The 18,514-nt window shown below is 36.1% G+C and overlaps 2 protein-coding genes and 1 long non-coding RNA gene across 3 annotated transcripts; 2 read left to right on the top strand and 1 right to left on the bottom strand.

Moving 5' to 3' along the window:
• The first annotated feature begins 1,527 nt into the window (after window positions 1–1,527).
• LOC121298385 lies at window positions 1,528–3,046 on the top strand. Its single transcript, XM_041225495.1, has 2 exons — window positions 1,528–2,520; window positions 2,689–3,046. Exons 1-2 carry the CDS (start codon window positions 1,528–1,530, stop codon window positions 2,977–2,979), a joined length of 1,284 nt encoding a protein of 427 aa, XP_041081429.1. The 3' UTR covers window positions 2,980–3,046.
• Window positions 3,047–8,776: 5,730 nt separating this feature from the next.
• LOC121298470 lies at window positions 8,777–10,721 on the bottom strand. Its single transcript, XR_005947281.1, has 3 exons — window positions 10,656–10,721; window positions 9,772–9,870; window positions 8,777–9,055 (listed from the first exon to the last, which is right to left on the bottom strand). It is a non-coding gene; the product is annotated as an uncharacterized LOC121298470 (long non-coding RNA).
• A 71-nt stretch (window positions 10,722–10,792) lies between these two features.
• On the top strand, window positions 10,793–17,441 carry LOC121297811 (pre-mRNA-splicing factor ISY1 homolog). Its single transcript, XM_041224322.1, has 11 exons — window positions 10,793–10,869; window positions 11,458–11,480; window positions 11,801–11,852; window positions 12,104–12,169; window positions 12,526–12,568; window positions 12,663–12,775; window positions 13,235–13,352; window positions 14,116–14,238; window positions 15,401–15,522; window positions 16,111–16,197; window positions 17,041–17,441. Exons 1-11 carry the CDS (start codon window positions 10,867–10,869, stop codon window positions 17,146–17,148), a joined length of 858 nt encoding a protein of 285 aa, XP_041080256.1. The 5' UTR covers window positions 10,793–10,866; the 3' UTR covers window positions 17,149–17,441.
• Window positions 17,442–18,514: the final 1,073 nt, after the last annotated feature.

Genomic DNA, 18,514 nt, shown 5'->3' with positions numbered 1-18,514 from the left:
AGCTGAGGGATATTTTAAAGGTTTTCTGAATATTTAGATATCTAATGCTTTCCACAATCGACGCAGTATCCTCTTCACGTTCTTCCAGTAACTGAAACAGACACCACTGTAAGCCAAATTATCATTGAGATACCTTGAATTGCATTTTAAGATATTGTGAAATACTTAGAGATCTGTATTTGCAGAAATATTTATGTGAATGTGAGATATCTAAATAAACCATTTAGGATATCATAATTTCATTTTGAGATATCTAAATGAACAGGAAATTATTTTCAAGATATCTTAAAAAGATTTAGAGATACCTTTAACAGTTTTTTTTTTTTTTTTTTTTTTTTAGTACAGTATCTTCAATTTATTTAGCGATATCTATAAATGAAAAGGAAGTAATTTCCAGATATCTTAAAATTAATTTGCAATATCTTTGAATAGACAGGAAGTCCCATTGAGATATCTGAATATGATTTAATGATATTTCAAAAACATTTCAAACTTCTTGTATTCAAACCCTCTTCTCCAGAGGTAAACAAAACAAGAAACACTATACCAGCTAGCTCCAGTGTTGATCATGTGTGAATTCTGTGCCACTTTTTTTTTTTATGTAGTGTTTTGTTATCAAGCAGGTGATGGTGAATCTGTAAATAAACAGAAAATTTATGGCTTTCAAATATTGCCAGTCTATTTCTAATAAAGAATAGGGGATACTGTTACGATCATAACCGCGTCTTAACTTTACAGTAGTATCTTGCTTTAAAGTACACATTGTAAGCTTATCAATTCCATTAACTTTTACTTTGGACACTTGGGTAGTGAATTATAGTCCTCAAAAAAAAACAAAAAAAAAACACTAGGTATGATTTGAGTGATGGTGATGAATCACTGGCTGCAGTTCATACAATGTAACTGGATCCTTGATCACCTGGTATCCTTCAACAAAGGCAGAGGTTTTCATCAGTGAAGGAGAGAAGGGCCGAATAGCTGATAGACTCCTGGGAAGAGTCAGATCTGGAGGACTGTGGGAGATCACGGTTCGTAGAATAGAAAACATCGGAGGTAAGAAGGCAGCATTTTTTGGGGGATTTTTCTTAGTTTGTATAAAGCTAACAAAACCACGACATAAGGCAGCTTCTTTATATGCATTAAAACTATGTCCTTTAACATGGCACAGTACTGTATTTGTCAGCATAAAAATACATCTAAATACTGCAATGTGGTTTACATTTTTAGGAAAGTGTAATACAATAAAAAATAAAATATTTCTATAGAAAACAGTATTTTAAAATATATTTGCAGTTTATCAGAAAACCTTTTTCCTTAATATGTATAGGCACTAGATAAATGACATTCTTGACCACTGACAGATTTTCAGTGAATCCTAAATTAAAAAATAAAAATAAAAATCTTCTTGAGTTGTGCTTTAATTGCAGAACGTATTTGTTTAAAATTGTATACATTTTTAGGTATTGTAAAATTACCAAATCTGTTTAACTGAATATATCTGTGACTCTTTTCAAAGCGTTCTGCAAGATGAGTGATCTTAATGTGGTTACAGTCCATAACAGCATGCATTTTGAAGATGTAGAAAAGCATCTAAAATGTGGAGAAGAGGCTGTGACAGATGAGGATAATGAGGAGAATGATTGCATTGGCTCTGAAAACACTTCTAACAAGAGACAGGAGGCAGTGATGTTCACACAGGAGCTGGGTGAAGAAGACACCTTAGAAAACAAAGACCCTCTCCCGGACAGTATGAGTGACATGATTTACCATGTATCTCCTCTGGAGTCTATTAAAGTGCTGGACGAAATGGATGCAAGAGAAGAAGAAGTGTCTAAAATTGAAAGATGCCCAGGAGATAGGGCTGCCAAGATCAAAGAGAAGGTTGCTGATAGAAAAGTCACTGATCCTCAAGAGGAAGAGGAGAACCATCTGGCAAGTATGGATTACTCAATGCAAGCATATTTAGGAGCTCTCCTTGATGATAATGGAGGTGTTTTATCTGCAGATCAGGCCTATACAAACATTTATAATGCTCACTCTGACCATATCACTCCTGGAGGTGAGGAAGACCATGGGACTTCAGTGGGTGGACTCCAAGAGGAGAAAAGATGGGAACAAATTGTTGCATCAGATTATAAGGGAGTGAGCAAGGCTGTAGAGGAGCATTGCCCATCAAAGAAAGTGAGTGAGGACAACTTTTGTCACGTTACAAATTCTACAGATTGTAGGCTGGATTATGATTCTCTTGGGGAATTGCAGGCTCTCAAGCTAAAGCACGCTTCACTCCAGACTGAAATAAACAGACTGTGCGCAGAGCTGAATGACTCCAAAGTGAGGATACGGGAGCTGCAATCAGATCTGAATTCTATGAAGCTGAAAGACGAGGGCCATGTCCACAGAATCAGGGAGCTGGAAACTGAAGCAGCTAATAATACTCTAATCAAAGTGCTTACTGAGTGCAAGCCGAAGGTGGAACAATTGGAGGAGCAAAAATATTCATCACAACAACTGGCCATTCAGGTAAGTCTCATTCATGCAGTTAACCAAGTTAATTATTTTGATTTATTATTTAACAGAATTGCAAACCAAATCTGTGGTTTGTTGTCACTGAACTAGATCTACGTTTTCTAGCACACTTTCCTAGGAAGAAAATCAGTCCGACTGATATTTGTGTGTTGTCCATTTCAGTTTCAAGAGGTGAACAAGATTGTGGGCCACTTAAAGAAAAGAATTGACTATCTGGAGGAAGACAAGAATAAGAAACGTGTGGATATTGTCAACCTGACGGATCAGCTGGCAGAGACCAGGGGGATTTTGCTGACTAATAGCGAGGAGATGGAGAACACCAAGGCGCTGGTGCGAACCTTGAACGAGCAGCTCGGAAACAACCCGGATCACATGAGCAGCCACATTAGTGCTCAGTCTCGGAGACAAGCCAAACAAGACAGAAGCGATTCCAAAGTCTGTGTGCTCTTGTGATAACAAACCAGCAGCACCCTGCCCAAAGTAAGCTAGTGGCGCAAACTGTTCCGTTGCTCTGACTGTAAGAGGGTTGAAGAGATGGTTATAAGTTTAGATCATAAAGACTAAGTAATTCTAAATCTTGTGTACATAGCCTAATGTTTCACATGCTTCAGCCGTAGTGTTTTTTTTTTTTTTTTTTTTTTTCATTTTTTTAAAAATGTTTGACATGTTTGCAAAGGGTGTTGAAGTTGAAAAGGAAAATATCAGCTGTGTAGGTGTTTCATGTAAAATATGATCGGTATCATGAGGTGACAATGCAGGTTCTATACTGAGGGGTCGTGCAAGGGAAGATATAATCATGTGAGCCATTGGTACACCAGTGGTAACTTTTTATTTTATATCAAAAAGTTTGAACCAACACACCAGCAATCTGTTGCATATTCTTCAGAATAATGTTGCATCCCAAATACTGCCTGGTTCAATAACAGACCTACTTTGAGCTCTTCTTTTGATGATTTGCATTTTAATGGATTAAGGATATATGTTTTACTTCATAAGAAGATTTTGTGGATTTCCTATGGAGCGACTCAATACTTGAATTCTTGAAATGGATTTGGAGGCATGCATATTTTGTTTACTTGTAGGCTCTTTTATCAATTATTCAAATAAGCGTCTCACCAGAATTTCAAAGCACTTGAAAACCGCCAAGTTTGTGCAGCGATGACAAAGGAAAAAGCAGCAGGGTGCAGGCATTATCTCAAGTGCCAGCTAATCAAGAGCGCCTATTTTTCTCCTCATTTAATTAGACCTTCAAAGTCTACACAATTAACCTTGATTTGGCTGTGCTGCTAAACACTGTGATTGGATCCTGAGGGCTCTATTGACGGTGTACTAACAAAGTTAACTGGGCTGCCAGTTATTGAAGTAATCAAGCGCGTTAAGGTTTGCAATGATCAAACAACACTTTACAAGCACCCCTTTTTTTATTTCTTAGTAATTAACAAAAATGAGTAACGTCTGCTGCCTGTACACCTGTGCAAATGGGCTGACATGACATCTGGTATGTGTTTTGTATTCAAAAGTTGCCAATGCTCAGTTCAGTGTGACAAGTGCCCATGAAATAAACACAGGACACAGGTAAAACAGTTTTTAATGTATGGCTTTTTTTATATATGGCTTATAACAGCAAATATTAACTACCCCTTGCATTTCAAGGAGAATTAATATATGTTTCGGGTTAATACACAAACTACAGGCAGGTCATGAATGGTTCCCTGGTTCTGCTTAAATATATAAGGTGCATCTTGCTTTTTCAAGTCCGATTCTCTCAGGATGGGCAGAAAGTCTGGTGCACACCAGTACTAGCTGGAACTATCTTGTTTGAGGAATCGGAGAAACGTTTTATGGTGAAGATTTTTACAGAGGGATTTTACACTGTAAAACGATTGCTTTTCTCCTGTGTCTGACTGTTATAAGGGAATTGAGGAAAGATAGACCTGGTATCACAGTTCACTGTGTCATACAAGATAGAGATTGGAATTATGGTTCCGGCCTTGTGAACAGTGGGTGCTTGTGGCTCATGTCTCATCCTCTTCTCCAGCCCCATTAAGTGTGTATGATGCAATCTTCACTCTTACGGAAAGGTATTGTCTGTGTACGAAGCCAGTCACTTGCGTTTCATCACTTTCTGTTGTACTAGCAGATACAAAAGGCTGCCACTGTGATGAAAACAAAATGCAAATCAATTATTCATACCTCGATATGAATAATTGCTGCAGTGTAATCAGGTTTGTTGCGTCTGAGAATTTTTCCGCAATTAGGACGTAACCAGTGAAGCTCAGTGTGGCTGGAGCTTGGTGCGGAATTTCATGATGGTTCCTTTTTGCAGTTTGTTGGGCATTAATTAAAGAAACTTCAGAAAAGGAGCCTAAACAGTGTAGAGGGCTGGGGCCTTTACCTTTAGCACTTGTGTTGAATCTGACCAGCACACAAAATGAATTAGGTTCAGGTGTTGTAAATCTGTTTGAAATTCGGGGGAGGGATTATTGAAACATGGCGCTCCCATTTAGGATTATTGAATAATTGCCTCATTAGAGCACTTCCTCATATGCTGTATAAATCTCAGATAAACTTACCTGGGTGTTGCCATTGCACTCCAGTTGTAACCCTACCCTTCACCTCCCCAGCTTCCACCTTAATGCAGGCAGTGCCCTTTTTGGGGCGTGGCTTCGTCAGATCAGTTCCACTTTTCAGAAAGCAGTGGCTTCTTCTTCTGCCCTTAACAGGCAAGACCAGCGACCAAATAGTCCATAATCACCTCTCACCATACCCACACAAGCCGTCATAATCCTGACACTAAATGTAAATACAAACCGACACACACACAAAATTAACAAGGTATGTTACAGATATCACGTTACAGGTGTCAGTGTCACTGTGACCGACTTTCTCAGCATGTAAAATAGTATATCATAACAAGGGAAGAAGTTCCCAAAATACAGCTTTCATTACCTTAGATCAGGTGTCAGTACTGTAAAACTGTAGGTCAATATTGAGCTACATTCAGTATGTGTAATAACTTACTGTATTGTATACTTAATCTGAGTGATTCAGGATGAGAACATGTGCTGACAAATACCCAGCAAGTGTCTCCATTTGGAAAATGCATAGAACTGTGAACAACCTGGTGAATTTACAATGTCTGCTTTCTGGTAAAAGAGTACAGGGTGTGGAAGGCTATGGATCAACTTACACCAAAGTCTGATGTTTTAGTGAAACAGTTATGGGCCACAGTATATTTCTTAAATATTCCTTTACATGTCAAATGCTCCTACTGTTGAATTGACAGTGTATTTAAAACATGTGGCTACCACCATCTCCCCCAGAAGAGCTGCGGATAGGTTTTCTCGCTGAATAATGGGAATTTGAATCCTGGGTGTGCTTACAAACAGCACTGTCAACAGTCATTGAGTTAGTCAGCGGGCTGTAGAGCCTGTGACAAAGGACATGCCAACCTGCAGCCTCACCAAACTGGCAATAATAAAGGACAGCATTCTCTACGGGCAATGAGATACAAGGACAGCCAACGAATCTCTAATGAAAATGGATAAGCTTGTACAGTGGGGGGTCACAGGTGGAAGACGCTGTTAGTATTTGGGTTATTGTGTTCTTAAAAGTACAAACTTGTTAATAAGACTGCATTCTGTGTGGCCAGTCACCAAGACCGCTCGGAGTCTAGTGGAATAAAACAGAGCAAAGAAACCAAGAGCCAAAATTGCACTTAGACAGAAACAAATGTGCAATTTAAAAATGGCTTTGTCATATGTCCAATATATTGTGAAGTATGCACTGACCAAAAATGTTTCAAATGTTCAAGATAGTGTTGGAAAAGCGACGGTCGTATAATGGTATCTTTTTAAAAATGGCCAATTTCAGAAAGCCAGTTCAGCAAAATTCACAGAAAGAGAGGCCAAAGGTTGGATGGGCAAAGACTGACGTGTTCCCTCACATTACTGAAGAGGGTTGCAGGTTGCGGGTCAGGCAACGCGGGATGCTGGTGTTGCTGGTGTTTGCACTATCCCTGCTCTGTGGATAAAAAGCAAGGATTTCAGTAACCTACGTTGGCAATCCAGCACCTTTTGATGGCATTAAAACGATACAAATTAAGAAATTAAATCTTTAAGCCCAGACTGAGCTAATTGGTTGATATGGTTAGTGCAGTTCACAGTCACAAGAGGGGAGAACGGTGCCTGCTGAGGAAGGTACTGGGAGCTGGAATGAGCAGAAAAAGTATCCCATTGTTTTCCCATGACTGCCAATTGAAAAATAATCTTTCTCAGATTTTTTTAAACGAAATTGTCACAATAGCCTCAGTATATAGCATTTTGTTGTAGACAATTGTTTTGTTTTTTTACTTGCTAATACTCAAAATCAATTTTTATACCATTGTTGACATTTGATTTTTCCAAATTTTCATGTGTAAAGTTTCTGATTAGCATTGCACATCCTGAAACGCTATCTAAGGTAAATAAAAACACAGTAATCGCCTCCTTATCACGTGTATGCTGTTTTACAGCGACTGCAAGAGAATGACACAGAATTTGATTCTTCCTTGAAGGGCAGAGATTTGCATCAGCAATGTCATTTCCTGCTAATTAGTGAAACTGTGATAACCTTAGCACAGGGGCAATCACTCAACAGCACTCCACCTTTGAGAAGCTCTGAACACATTCATCAGCAGTGTACAGCAATCAATATGTACAGTACATACCTAAGACAAGTGTCTTTCATTTTTGTTTTTAAAAGAAATTCCCTTGCCTTATGTAACAGATAAATTGTTATTATGCTGAATACATTTTCTAAATGGAAAATTATAGAGGTATAACTTTATTTTAGTGGAGGCATACATGATTGCAGGACAGGCAGGACGTGGCTTAAGAGTCTGAAACAACTGTCTCTAGCTGTGTTTGTGAGATCAATTTCCAGCCGAGGCTGAAATCTAAAACGAGCGCTCCAAGAATGGCTGGCCACCTGTCAGAGGGGTAAGGATTTCCTACTGCAGGGCTCGATAAAAATGAAGCATACAGTGTGCGGCCAACTGCTTAACAATATCTATGTCGTTTTTGTAAGAACAGACTAGACAGTTTTGTTAAATGTCACCAATTTTTGTCAGTTTTTTGTTAAGTATATGGGAAACAACAAAGCGGTATGTAATTTAATATGTTAACGGAACATTATTCAGCAGGTCTCATTCAACTTTATAAAGCAAAATGTGTTCATTTTATTGGGTGATGCTAAACCTTTGGCCATAGTTGTATACATGCCTAGAATATTAACTACCACAAAATAACCCTATTTGGAGTGATCAAGTACATGGTAAGTCCCACTTTTTGGAAGATTGTGCTAACTTGAGAGCAGCTGGCTTCTAGGCAGCAGTTCACAATTTGGAGACATGGCCAGTGTGCTGTGACATCCTCTTTCGAGTACACCAGTTGTTTACAGTATTTCTCACATCCAGATGCAACTGCTGTCCTAGAAAGCACAAAGAATAAATCCAGCAATACAAAATCTCCTTAAGAAAAACTATGCATGATATAGGTTGAAACGATTATCTTGCTATCTAGTTTGCTTAATAACAGTGATACAAGAGCAGAGATCTGAACAACCCTCTCTTAACCAGGATTTATTTAACCACCAATGTAAGTTAGCCCTAGGTTTTAATAGATTCATCCTAGCAAAGTATTGATTTTACTAATATTTATTGACGTGCTTTACCTGCTTTTGATTTCAACATTTTACGTAAACCAAAATAGTGCTGATTCCCCTCAAATGTTTAAGTGTCATTTTCAAATGACTGTGCGCTTGTTTCTGCTCTCAGCTTGAAAATAAGCACCATCTAGTGGTGACAAGGCACTTCACAGGAGCACAGTATGTGTTTAAAAAAACAAAATGACAAGGCTTGCAAGTCAAACCCAATCCTGGGTCTGTGAACTATGCTCAGTTAAGTTTATTATTAATTTAACGATTAGGAGTTGAATAAATATGTTCTACTCTAGCTGTGTGTAAATGTACAGACACAGCAGTGATTTATTCATGCTGTGAAATGTGATCAGATTTACCAGGGGCCTGATTGTTAAAAACTACTACCCGCGGTTCATTTTAATAAATTACCGAAACAAATGAAATTCTGAAACCCAGGACTGGATTCAGGTCATGGTTTTTACAAGTTACCAAAGTCATGTCATACAATACAATGCCATTCTAGACAGGTCATTTGAATCACAATAAATACATAATAATGAAGATTTCTAGATTTAAGGAAACCATTTATTTAAACAGGCCAATTTAAAAAGTATACACTGTTGTTAATTCACAAAAATGTTTATATGCATGACACGTGTTAACAACTTGTCTCATCATGGAAATACATACAATAAAATGTAACTATCGAAAAAGTATTATAGCACTTCATATTGAATAATGCAGGTCCTTCATCTCCTCTGTCCACTGTGAACAGATCAGGGTTTGCTCCAGGTGAAGTGAGAAAGTGAATGAGAGCGCTTTGATCCTTTCACAGAGAATCTGGTCATTTCTGAAAAGAAGAGTTATATTTAGTTACATAGACCTTCAAATAATTGTTTTTTTTTTTGTTTTTTGTTTTTTTTTTAAAGACACTTTTGTGAATAACATAGTATTTAATATAACAAGACAAACAAACAAACAAAAAATGCAGGTAATTAAATAATAGAAACCAATATAATGCAACTGAATGTCAGCTCCTTTCAGGCAAAACAGAAACAGCCACTGATCTCAGTCAGTTTGCATTTTCTAAACTGGGTCAGTTATTTTTTAAAACAGCGATCTACAGTCACCTCGCATATAATGTCTGAATATTAATTACAGCACCACTACCTCATAACTCAATGCAGCCGCTGCGCAATATTCATGTTGTACTCTATCATTTCCAATACAATATATTGCACCAACAGTTATGGTTTGAACTGCGAGCATTGCACGTGAAATGCAGTTTTATGGGACTAGCGTTTTTATTTTGGGATTTTGACGAAGCCTTGGGAAGTTTAAATTCACTTTAAAATCACCCACACAAAATAAGGCGCGTTGCTGCCACAAATTGACCCAGTGTGTTATTACCAGTTACATAAATCAACAGATCTGTTTTCTTAATCAGCATTTCCCACATTAGCTTTTTATCTTTTTTAAAAAAGACAATTTAACCAAAACAGGACTCCCGCACTAAAAAAAAACATGTTACAAGTTTAAACCTCATATCTACTCTTTTCACTGTACCTGCTTTAACAAAGACTATCCGTTATAGTTGAGTTCTTTCCAGCTCATTGACAGCCTTCACCTCTGAATCAAAAGAACCCAAGAGCCATCTGCTGAGAACTGGGATACACATGGTTGAAGTCCCTCGTGTGTTTCTAGTTCATTTTTGTTATCTTATTTGACACAAACTATAACATTAAATTGTGCTACACCTTTACTGATCAGCAGTGTGTATACATTTCGCATTTTGCATGGTTATTTTTGACCATGTAACGTCTTTTCTAAAAAAGAGAAATATCCAAAACATACAGTAATATTATGTTATAAGATCTTATAAATATATACAAACATATATATATATATATATATATATATATATATATATATATATATATACACACACATATATATATATATATATATATATATACACACACATTATTATATATATATATATAAAACACACACATTATTTATATATATATATATATATATATATACACACACACACATTATTTATATATATATATATATATATATATATATATATATATATATATATATATATATATATATACAATAAAACACACAAAAATGTATTTTGTTTGATCTTTTTTTTATCTTTAATATATATAATATTATAATATATTATTATATATATATATATATATATATATATATATATATATATATATATATATATATATATATATATGTTCATAAAAAATGTTCTTAACTTACGTGCATATCTCAAACAAAATACATTAACAGCCTATGGTGTACAACTACCCAAAGTACTACTGGTATAGAGTCGAGATGCGCTTCAAAACCGTAAAACAACTCATCCAAGCAATTACATATTTGTATTACAATAACAAAAATTAACTAGGTGAATAATTTCTCACCCCTTCCTAACAACCTCTACAAACGTCGGCCTGCTGCAGTTACCATCCTTGTTCGAAATATGTGTCTACCTTGCTGCACTCTGATTGGTCGACAGGTTCAGCGACAGAGTTCGAACTCTCAACCCTGACCCTTGTAGTAACAATCCCTTCCTGTTTTCATTCAGCGTGGGGAACCTGGAGGAAGTCTTGTATAATACATTGAAAAGCGAAGATGGTACGTTGTTAAAAACAGTGTTTTCATTATTTACATGTATTATTTTGGTCTCGATGCTTTCTTATAGGACATATTGTGGCTTTTACCGTAGCTGTAACGGCATTTGGCTGAAAATGTTACACTATGGCTACATCAGCGCTCGTTACTTATATGCTAGGGCTAATCAAGCTCCTAGTAAAACCTGAAATGGATGAATTGCTATGCAATACTAAGAGGCTTATATATCCATCCCTGCATTTGTCTAAACAACCTACATTGTTTGTGTCAATGCAGGGTAGCGCATTCTGTTTATTATTAGTGCAACATATAGCTTAATTGGCATTTGTGAAAACATGACAATTCTCAATGTGAATGAAAAACTAAAAGAATCAAAGAGATTTGACACTGTTATATTAATATACTTTCAAGGGGTGGGTGGAGATTTAAGCAAATTAGCGAAATTTTTTGTGTAAATTATTTTTACATATTACAGTGGATACAATTATGTTTGAAGCAGAGTAAAAATATGACCACACTAAACCCTTAACAGAATTTATGAAAGAACAAGGTGTATAGTCATAATGAAATTATTTTCTTTTTCAACAATAGGCTCGAAATGCTGAAAAGGCCATGTAAGTATAGTCTTTTAACCTTTGGTGACAATAAACTGGGGATTTGCACTGTGTTGCTAATACACTGATATGCATGTCTTGTCATTTTCTAACAAAGAGTAAGAGTCATCGTAGTATTTTCAAATACAGTCTTTATTATTATTATTATTATTTATTTATTTTAATTATTTATTTTAATTAGCCATTTTGTTTAATCATGTGTCAAGTTTACTTTTTATTTAAATGTGCTGACTATGTTGCCTACTTGGAAGTACAGTTTTATGTTGTTATACAATGCAGATATTTATCTCCCTGCTGAATATATTGTTTTTGTCTTGCAGGACAGCCCTGGCGAGATTTCGCCAGGCTCAACTCGAGGATGGAAAAGTTAAGGTCAGTGGAAAATTCCTAGAAACATTATTAATGTAGTGGCAAAAATCATGACACTGTGGCCATCTAAAAATGATGATTCTTACCAGTAATTCAGTTCTGTTTACAATAGTTAAAAACATCAAATAACTATGCTGCATATGTGTAAATATATATAAAGGGCATCAGTGTTATTGACTTTGATGTTAACTTGCATAACTAAATCCTTCTCGCTGTACCCAAATCATTCACTTTAAATGTGTTCAACCCAACAGGAGAGGAGGCCTTTTCTTGCTTCAGAATGCAACGAGTTACCGAAAGCAGAAAGATGGAGAAGACAGGTAAGAAAATAAGGCAGTGTTCGTTAGGAGTCGGAAATTTTATTTAGAAAGTCTGTTTAAATTTAAATTGACAATACTGTTTTTTCACTAAGTTCATGTAACTTCACTTGTCCCTGATATGACATTACTGGGATTGAAACAGAACCATATTTTTAGTGGGCTACATCTGAAATCCATATCAATTCAATTGTGTGTTTTATTCCTTTTGAAATATTAAAAGCTACAGGCTTGAACTTCTATGATTTTTTTTTTTTGTGTGTTAAGTCATTCTCTTGAATTATTTTGTTTATGGTTAAAATATTGAAGCTAGGTCACATGCATGTATATTTAACTGTTAAATATGTTTGTTTTTTTAGATAATCAGTGAAATTTCTAAAAAGGTTGCACAGATTCAAAATGGTAAGGAATTTGATCGTTTATTTTATATATAAAATAAATAATTGTCCCTATATCCTGGCTCGTTAATAATCAAAGCATCCTTTTCATTTACTAGCCGGCTTGGGGGAATTTAAGATACGGGACCTTAACGATGAAATCAATAAGCTGCTCCGAGAGAAGGGACATTGGGAAATTCGGATTAAGGAGCTGGGAGGTCCTGATTATGCAGTAAGTTGCTTTCTAAAGTAGAAGAATTCTGTGTCAAATACCCACGTGACCATCTCAGACCTTGACAAAATGTTTTCCGTCCATATTCAAACTGCTAAATAATTTTCCTATCAATTGTTGGATGTATAACTTTCTTGACTTTGTTTGGCATCATGCTTCCAGTGATACGGCTATCAAAGCTGTTGTACAGTAATCCGTGGTGTATCCGGTCTAGCCGTTTATCCGCCATGATCGGCAACATCACCCAAGTGTACTACACTAATGCAAAATGACTACAGGAAAGCGAAAGCGAGTTGTGCTTACAGTTGAATTTATTTTTTCGTTTTTCATTTTGCTACTGTGTAAATTACCAGACGCTAATATAAGTATATAAGCTGGTACCTTTAGTGCTGATCCTGCTATGTCGCTTCAGTTCTCTGTAACAGCAAACTGAAATTCTGCTGTTTTTCCCCTCCACAGAGAGTTGGACCTAGGATGCTGGATCATGAAGGGAAAGAGGTGCCAGGAAACAGAGGCTACAAATACTTTGGTGCTGCCAAAGATCTACCAGGGGTTCGGGAGCTCTTTGAGAAAGAGCGTAAGTACATTTAAAGGACAGAAGTCTGCTCCAAAGATGTGCCAGTCTCGAGCTTAATTAGCAAAGATTATAGCTATGCTAACTTTGTACAGTAAGTGACTGGGATGTTGGTCACTCAGAACCTATTAGCAAATTTCCAAATTAAACTATGTAATTGCCTTTTTAATCTCAGAAATGTTTTTTTGTCTCCTTTTTCAAAGCATGGTTTGTGATAACAAAAAAAGCTCTGTACATATTAGCCGGGATGCAGTCATTTTTTATTTTTGTGATTATACCAAGAGCGTGATATTTCAAAATTGGCAACGGAAGCAGGTCACAATTTATTTGTTAAAAAAAAATAAAAAATAACAATGTAATTTTAAAAAATGGGCAAATTACTTTTTATTTAATTATATATTTATCAGCAGGTATTTATATTTGAACTAAGTCAGGTTTGAAATCGGTTTTGCTTCTTTTAAACTTTATTTGTTTACATTGTGTGAATTTTTGTAGACCTTTTATTTTGGCCCTTGTGCCATTTTTATTTTGTTAATGTGTTTTGTTCTGTTTAATGTTCAGTATTTGTGTTGAATAAACCTGGGCATTAGCGCTTCACTGCAGCTTTTCTGTGTCTGAGTCTCTCTTCCCTGCCGATAACATCCGTGCCGTGATGCTATCCTGTAACAAAGCCATATTAACCCCCCAGCCAACCCAGAGTTGAGTATATATTTTTTGTGTTGCATACTGACTGAAGCAAGATTCATTTTCTTTTCTTTTCATCTAGCACTCCCACCTCCAAGGAAGACCCGTGGAGAGCTTATGAAAGATATTGATGCAGAATATTATGGCTACAGAGATGAAGATGATGGTGTTTTAGTACCTTTAGAACAGGAGTATGAGAAACAAGGTATATGCCTACAGTATTTTCAGGTCTTGTAATGACAGAAATATTCAAGATCGTCCTTTAATTCTGTTCATGTGCAGCTGTATGCACAGAACCCAAGTTAGAAATATTGAAATGACACACCCTGCTAAATCCTGTCATGTAAACAGTGTTTGATTCCTGTTCTTGGATGGAGGTGTACAGGGAGCAGGGCATTGAAGTGGATACTGCAGGTTTAGGGACAAAAACAACTGGAACAACCTCCTACTGCATCAGGTACCAGACTAACTTGACAGGACTTGAGGCCAGGGATCAGAAGCTGATCAGTTATTGGGCATTTCAAATTGTGTAGGAAAAATGGCAAAATATAGGTTATATTATCAGAGCCAAACAGGTTCTTGCTAGACATGTGACTAGGTAATTTGTTCACTTGCCTCATGCAAGAGAATAGTTTTTATTTCAGAAGCACAGGCTCATTGCACAACTTATATTAAATATTAAAATACTAAATACTAAATATTTTCATTCACTAACAGTGGTAATGTTAGTTGAATTTAAATAGAATCCCAATGTGTATCAATCAGTATATTTTTTTTTACTGCTTGTTCTAAGTTCATTCAGCCATTTCAAAGACAAGCACGTGACAATATTCATTAGCTATTGACTGCACAACTGATTCAGTCTCATACAGTTCTGCTTAATCACTGGCTTGTAGCATTTAATTACTGGGATGCATGGGGAAATGAAGAGCATTACCCATCATTATCTAGTCTCATAAGATCGTATCTATTAATTGCAATCACGCTTGAGATGCTATCTTGTGCTTTAACACATGACCACAGTCAGATGGACTGCGTTTATAAATTACTACTCTGATGTGTTTTTGGGGCTTGGTGTTGAGTTTTATTTTTTTGGATGAATTCTTTAATGTAGTTTAAATACATAACAATGCTGCAAAAAGTGAACAGATATAATTTATACAAAAAAAAATGTTAATGTTCAGTAGTAGACAGCAAAAGTTTTTATTTATTTATTTATTAAAGATTTAAAATCAGATTGTCATTATTAAAAGCACGGATGATTGTTTTGCTGGTGTAACGTCATTGCAACAGCAGTCCCACACAGCCTCATATTGCTGGAATACTATTTTCACTGGAACTTTAAGTGTTGCGTCTTTTTGTTTCAGTCTTAGCTGAGGCTGTGGAGAGATGGAAGGCAGAGAAGGAGGCTCGTCTGGCTGGGGAAGAAGCAGGGGACAAGGAGGAAGTGGAGGAGGAAGAATACATTTATGCGGTTCAAGAGGATGTGGTAAATGCACAGCTTGCAGTACACTACTACAGTCAAACCTGCATGAAAGGCCACCATGAAAACGCATACCTGTTGACATTGACCACTGGGATGGGTCGCAGCGTATATGCCCTCGTCTACCAAAATGTTATAAAACTGTGGTTCTGTGTTTTACTCAACTCTGACAGCTTGTCTACTGAAAACTGGTATCCTTGAATAGATCGTCTATGTTCTTCAGATATATTCTTGAAAAAGCCGACTGCCAAGTGCAATGGTACCTCCAAAACATATTACTTTTCTAAGAATGACCAACAGGTGGATCAGATATTTAACACCAGCAAAACACCTTGGTATCGCTGACTAGATAACTGTCCCCTCTTCAAAAGTAGTCAAAGCATTTCTATAAGTAAGACATGTAATATCACAAGTGCAGTGGTTCATGATCTCCCTTTTTTTTGAAACTATCTGCTTGTACTGTCTACCTGAGACTCATGAACAAAACCGTCTTGTAAAAACTTTTATAATGAATGTGGTATTATTGATGTATATGATATTGGACACAGAAGATAATAATTATTTCTCATAACCAAAATCTGTTTGTTTACGCAGTCTGATGAAGAAACTGGCGAACCTGTGGAAGGCGAGGAAGGATCACAGAAATTTATAGCGCATGTCCCAGTACCCTCCCAGAAAGAGGTAAGAACTTGCTGGTGCTCTACATACAGAGCACCCACACATAATCGTATAATACTTGCACAATACCTGGTTAAAATGTGTGTATACAATAGAGAGTTTATTAGAGTCTAGCCAGATGGAATCTGAACTGTATGTAGGAGGGACAGGAGTGTATGAGTAAAGACAGGTGTAAAATGAAGGTAGTTGTGTTCACTATGACTCCAAGAATGCGTATGAATAGACAGCATTTTGTTTTCCTTTTGGGGAAAGATTTACTATTTTGAAATTGTAGGAAATATATATAGGCTGGAAACTAAACTGTAATCCAAGTTATTTTGGTATTTTAAGTCGATTTAAGAAATATGCAATTATTTTCTCTAAATAGACCTAGACTAATAAAAATACATTGTGTAGGTGAACATTCTTCAAGTTTTTTTCTATGAAAGACATTGACACACATGACAGTACTAAGGCTTTTAGTTTTGCTCATCAGCTATATAACCTGCCTTCTGTAAGTAATAGAGTCACATTGCACAAGGTTCATAGACGTGTATCGTGTCCAGAATATGTACTAAAATAGTTTAAGAAACTGTTATCAATATAATTTTAAATTTGGGCAGACATTTAGGGTTGGTTAACTGCTGACTAAGACAGATAACAAACAGCAGCTGGTCATGGGTATATGCATGCATGACTTTAAGTTAGTTTGCTATTTGGTGTATATACATTTGGTGTATTCATTATTTAGGAAAAGGTTAAGAAATTATTTTTGAGGAGCCACATAAGATATTTGTACCAAAGTGTTGATCGGTTTCCAGCCTTTTAGAAATACAGTATTCTGAAACGTATTGTTTGCGATTCCAGATTGAAGAGGCCCTGGTCAGAAGGAAGAAGATGGAGCTGCTGCAGAAATATGCCAGTGAAACTCTAATGGCACAAAGTGAAGAAGCGAAGACACTTCTAGGATTGTAGCATCAGCAGCCAGTGGATGGGTGGAACATGTTTGTTCTGAAATTATGTGTCTGACTTTTATGAAAGAAGATTGCCTTTAATTCCTCTTGGGTCAAAGACTGCTGGCAACATAACTGTTGTTGTGTGTGTCCCCCAGGAACTCAGGTTTCATTGGAAGGCTCAGTGATATATAATGGGATAAAATGTTGTGTCATTAGCTTTATTGACATAGATACCAGTGAAACCAACTCCACTTATGGTGCATCGCAAACCTCTCACAAAATATTGTACATAACAACAAGTTTTGTTTTTTCATTTTGTAATAATAAATACTTTTAGTAAACTTATTTTGTAAAGAAAAAAATTAAAACAATTTTATTTGTTTTAAATGCACGTCGTCTTCTCTCACCTGAAGAGTAAATTCTGAGAGATTTAAGTGGAAAAGGATGTATAAATGTTACTCATCTGTTTTGTTACGTTTGTGTTTTTGTTTTAAATGCAGCAGGTTCTCTCAACTGCGAAACAAAACCTGATGCAGTTACTTGCATAAAGATTTAATAGGATAACGACTCAGAAGGATTGACAAGAAGAATTTTAATTAAAAACACTGTTTTAAAAATATTCATATTTATAAACGAATTACATAAACAGGTTCTTATTTCTTATTTAACTTCCATGAAGACCTTATGATCAACACAATCCCAAAATGTATACATTGTATATATGTAAAATCCTATGAGAGGGCGCTTTTAATTATTTAAATGGTACAACATCTGAACATTTAAATAACTTTTTAGAAGCTGGAATAAATGTAGTGTGAAACATGAGTAGACATGTAGGCATGAGTTAACCTTTTATTGAGGTCTGGTAAAAACAGGAGTTTACTTTTAAGAATATTGGTAACAAGACATGTAGTTCAGATTTAAGGCCAGAAATTAATTTAAAAAAAAAAATATCTGTGTTCACCCCAGTGTACCGTACCATAGAAATATTCATGGTAGACAATGGAATCCCTCCCTACACACACGGAGCAACTGTGAATCTGTCAGCTCCACTAGCTGAAGCCATGAAGGCAACCGTCACAAAACTGAAATATTGCTGACGCTGTGTGGAAGCACAGAACTGACAATTCTGATGAGAACTGTTATCTGATTAGATTGTTAATGGAGGTGGGATACAGGTCCTGAAACCTTTCGATCAGCCGAAGTAGAACTTCTAATTAGTTAAGTGCAGTAGCAGAATGATGTTTTTTGTTAACAGTGAAGTTTTAGTAGTTGATACCTGATCACAATTTCCCAGAGAAACACTGGTGCATCTATAGCTATGGCCAAAAGTGGTGCATCAACTAGAATTTTAGGATTGAAACTTAATTTAAAATAATATATAT

The sequence above is a fragment of the Polyodon spathula genome, chromosome 23, assembly GCF_017654505.1.
Source record: "Polyodon spathula isolate WHYD16114869_AA chromosome 23, ASM1765450v1, whole genome shotgun sequence".
NCBI classification, from domain to species: Eukaryota; Metazoa; Chordata; class Actinopteri; order Acipenseriformes; family Polyodontidae; genus Polyodon; species Polyodon spathula.
Note: the sequence above shows the minus strand (reverse complement) of the source record. Positions and strands in the feature narration are given on the sequence as shown.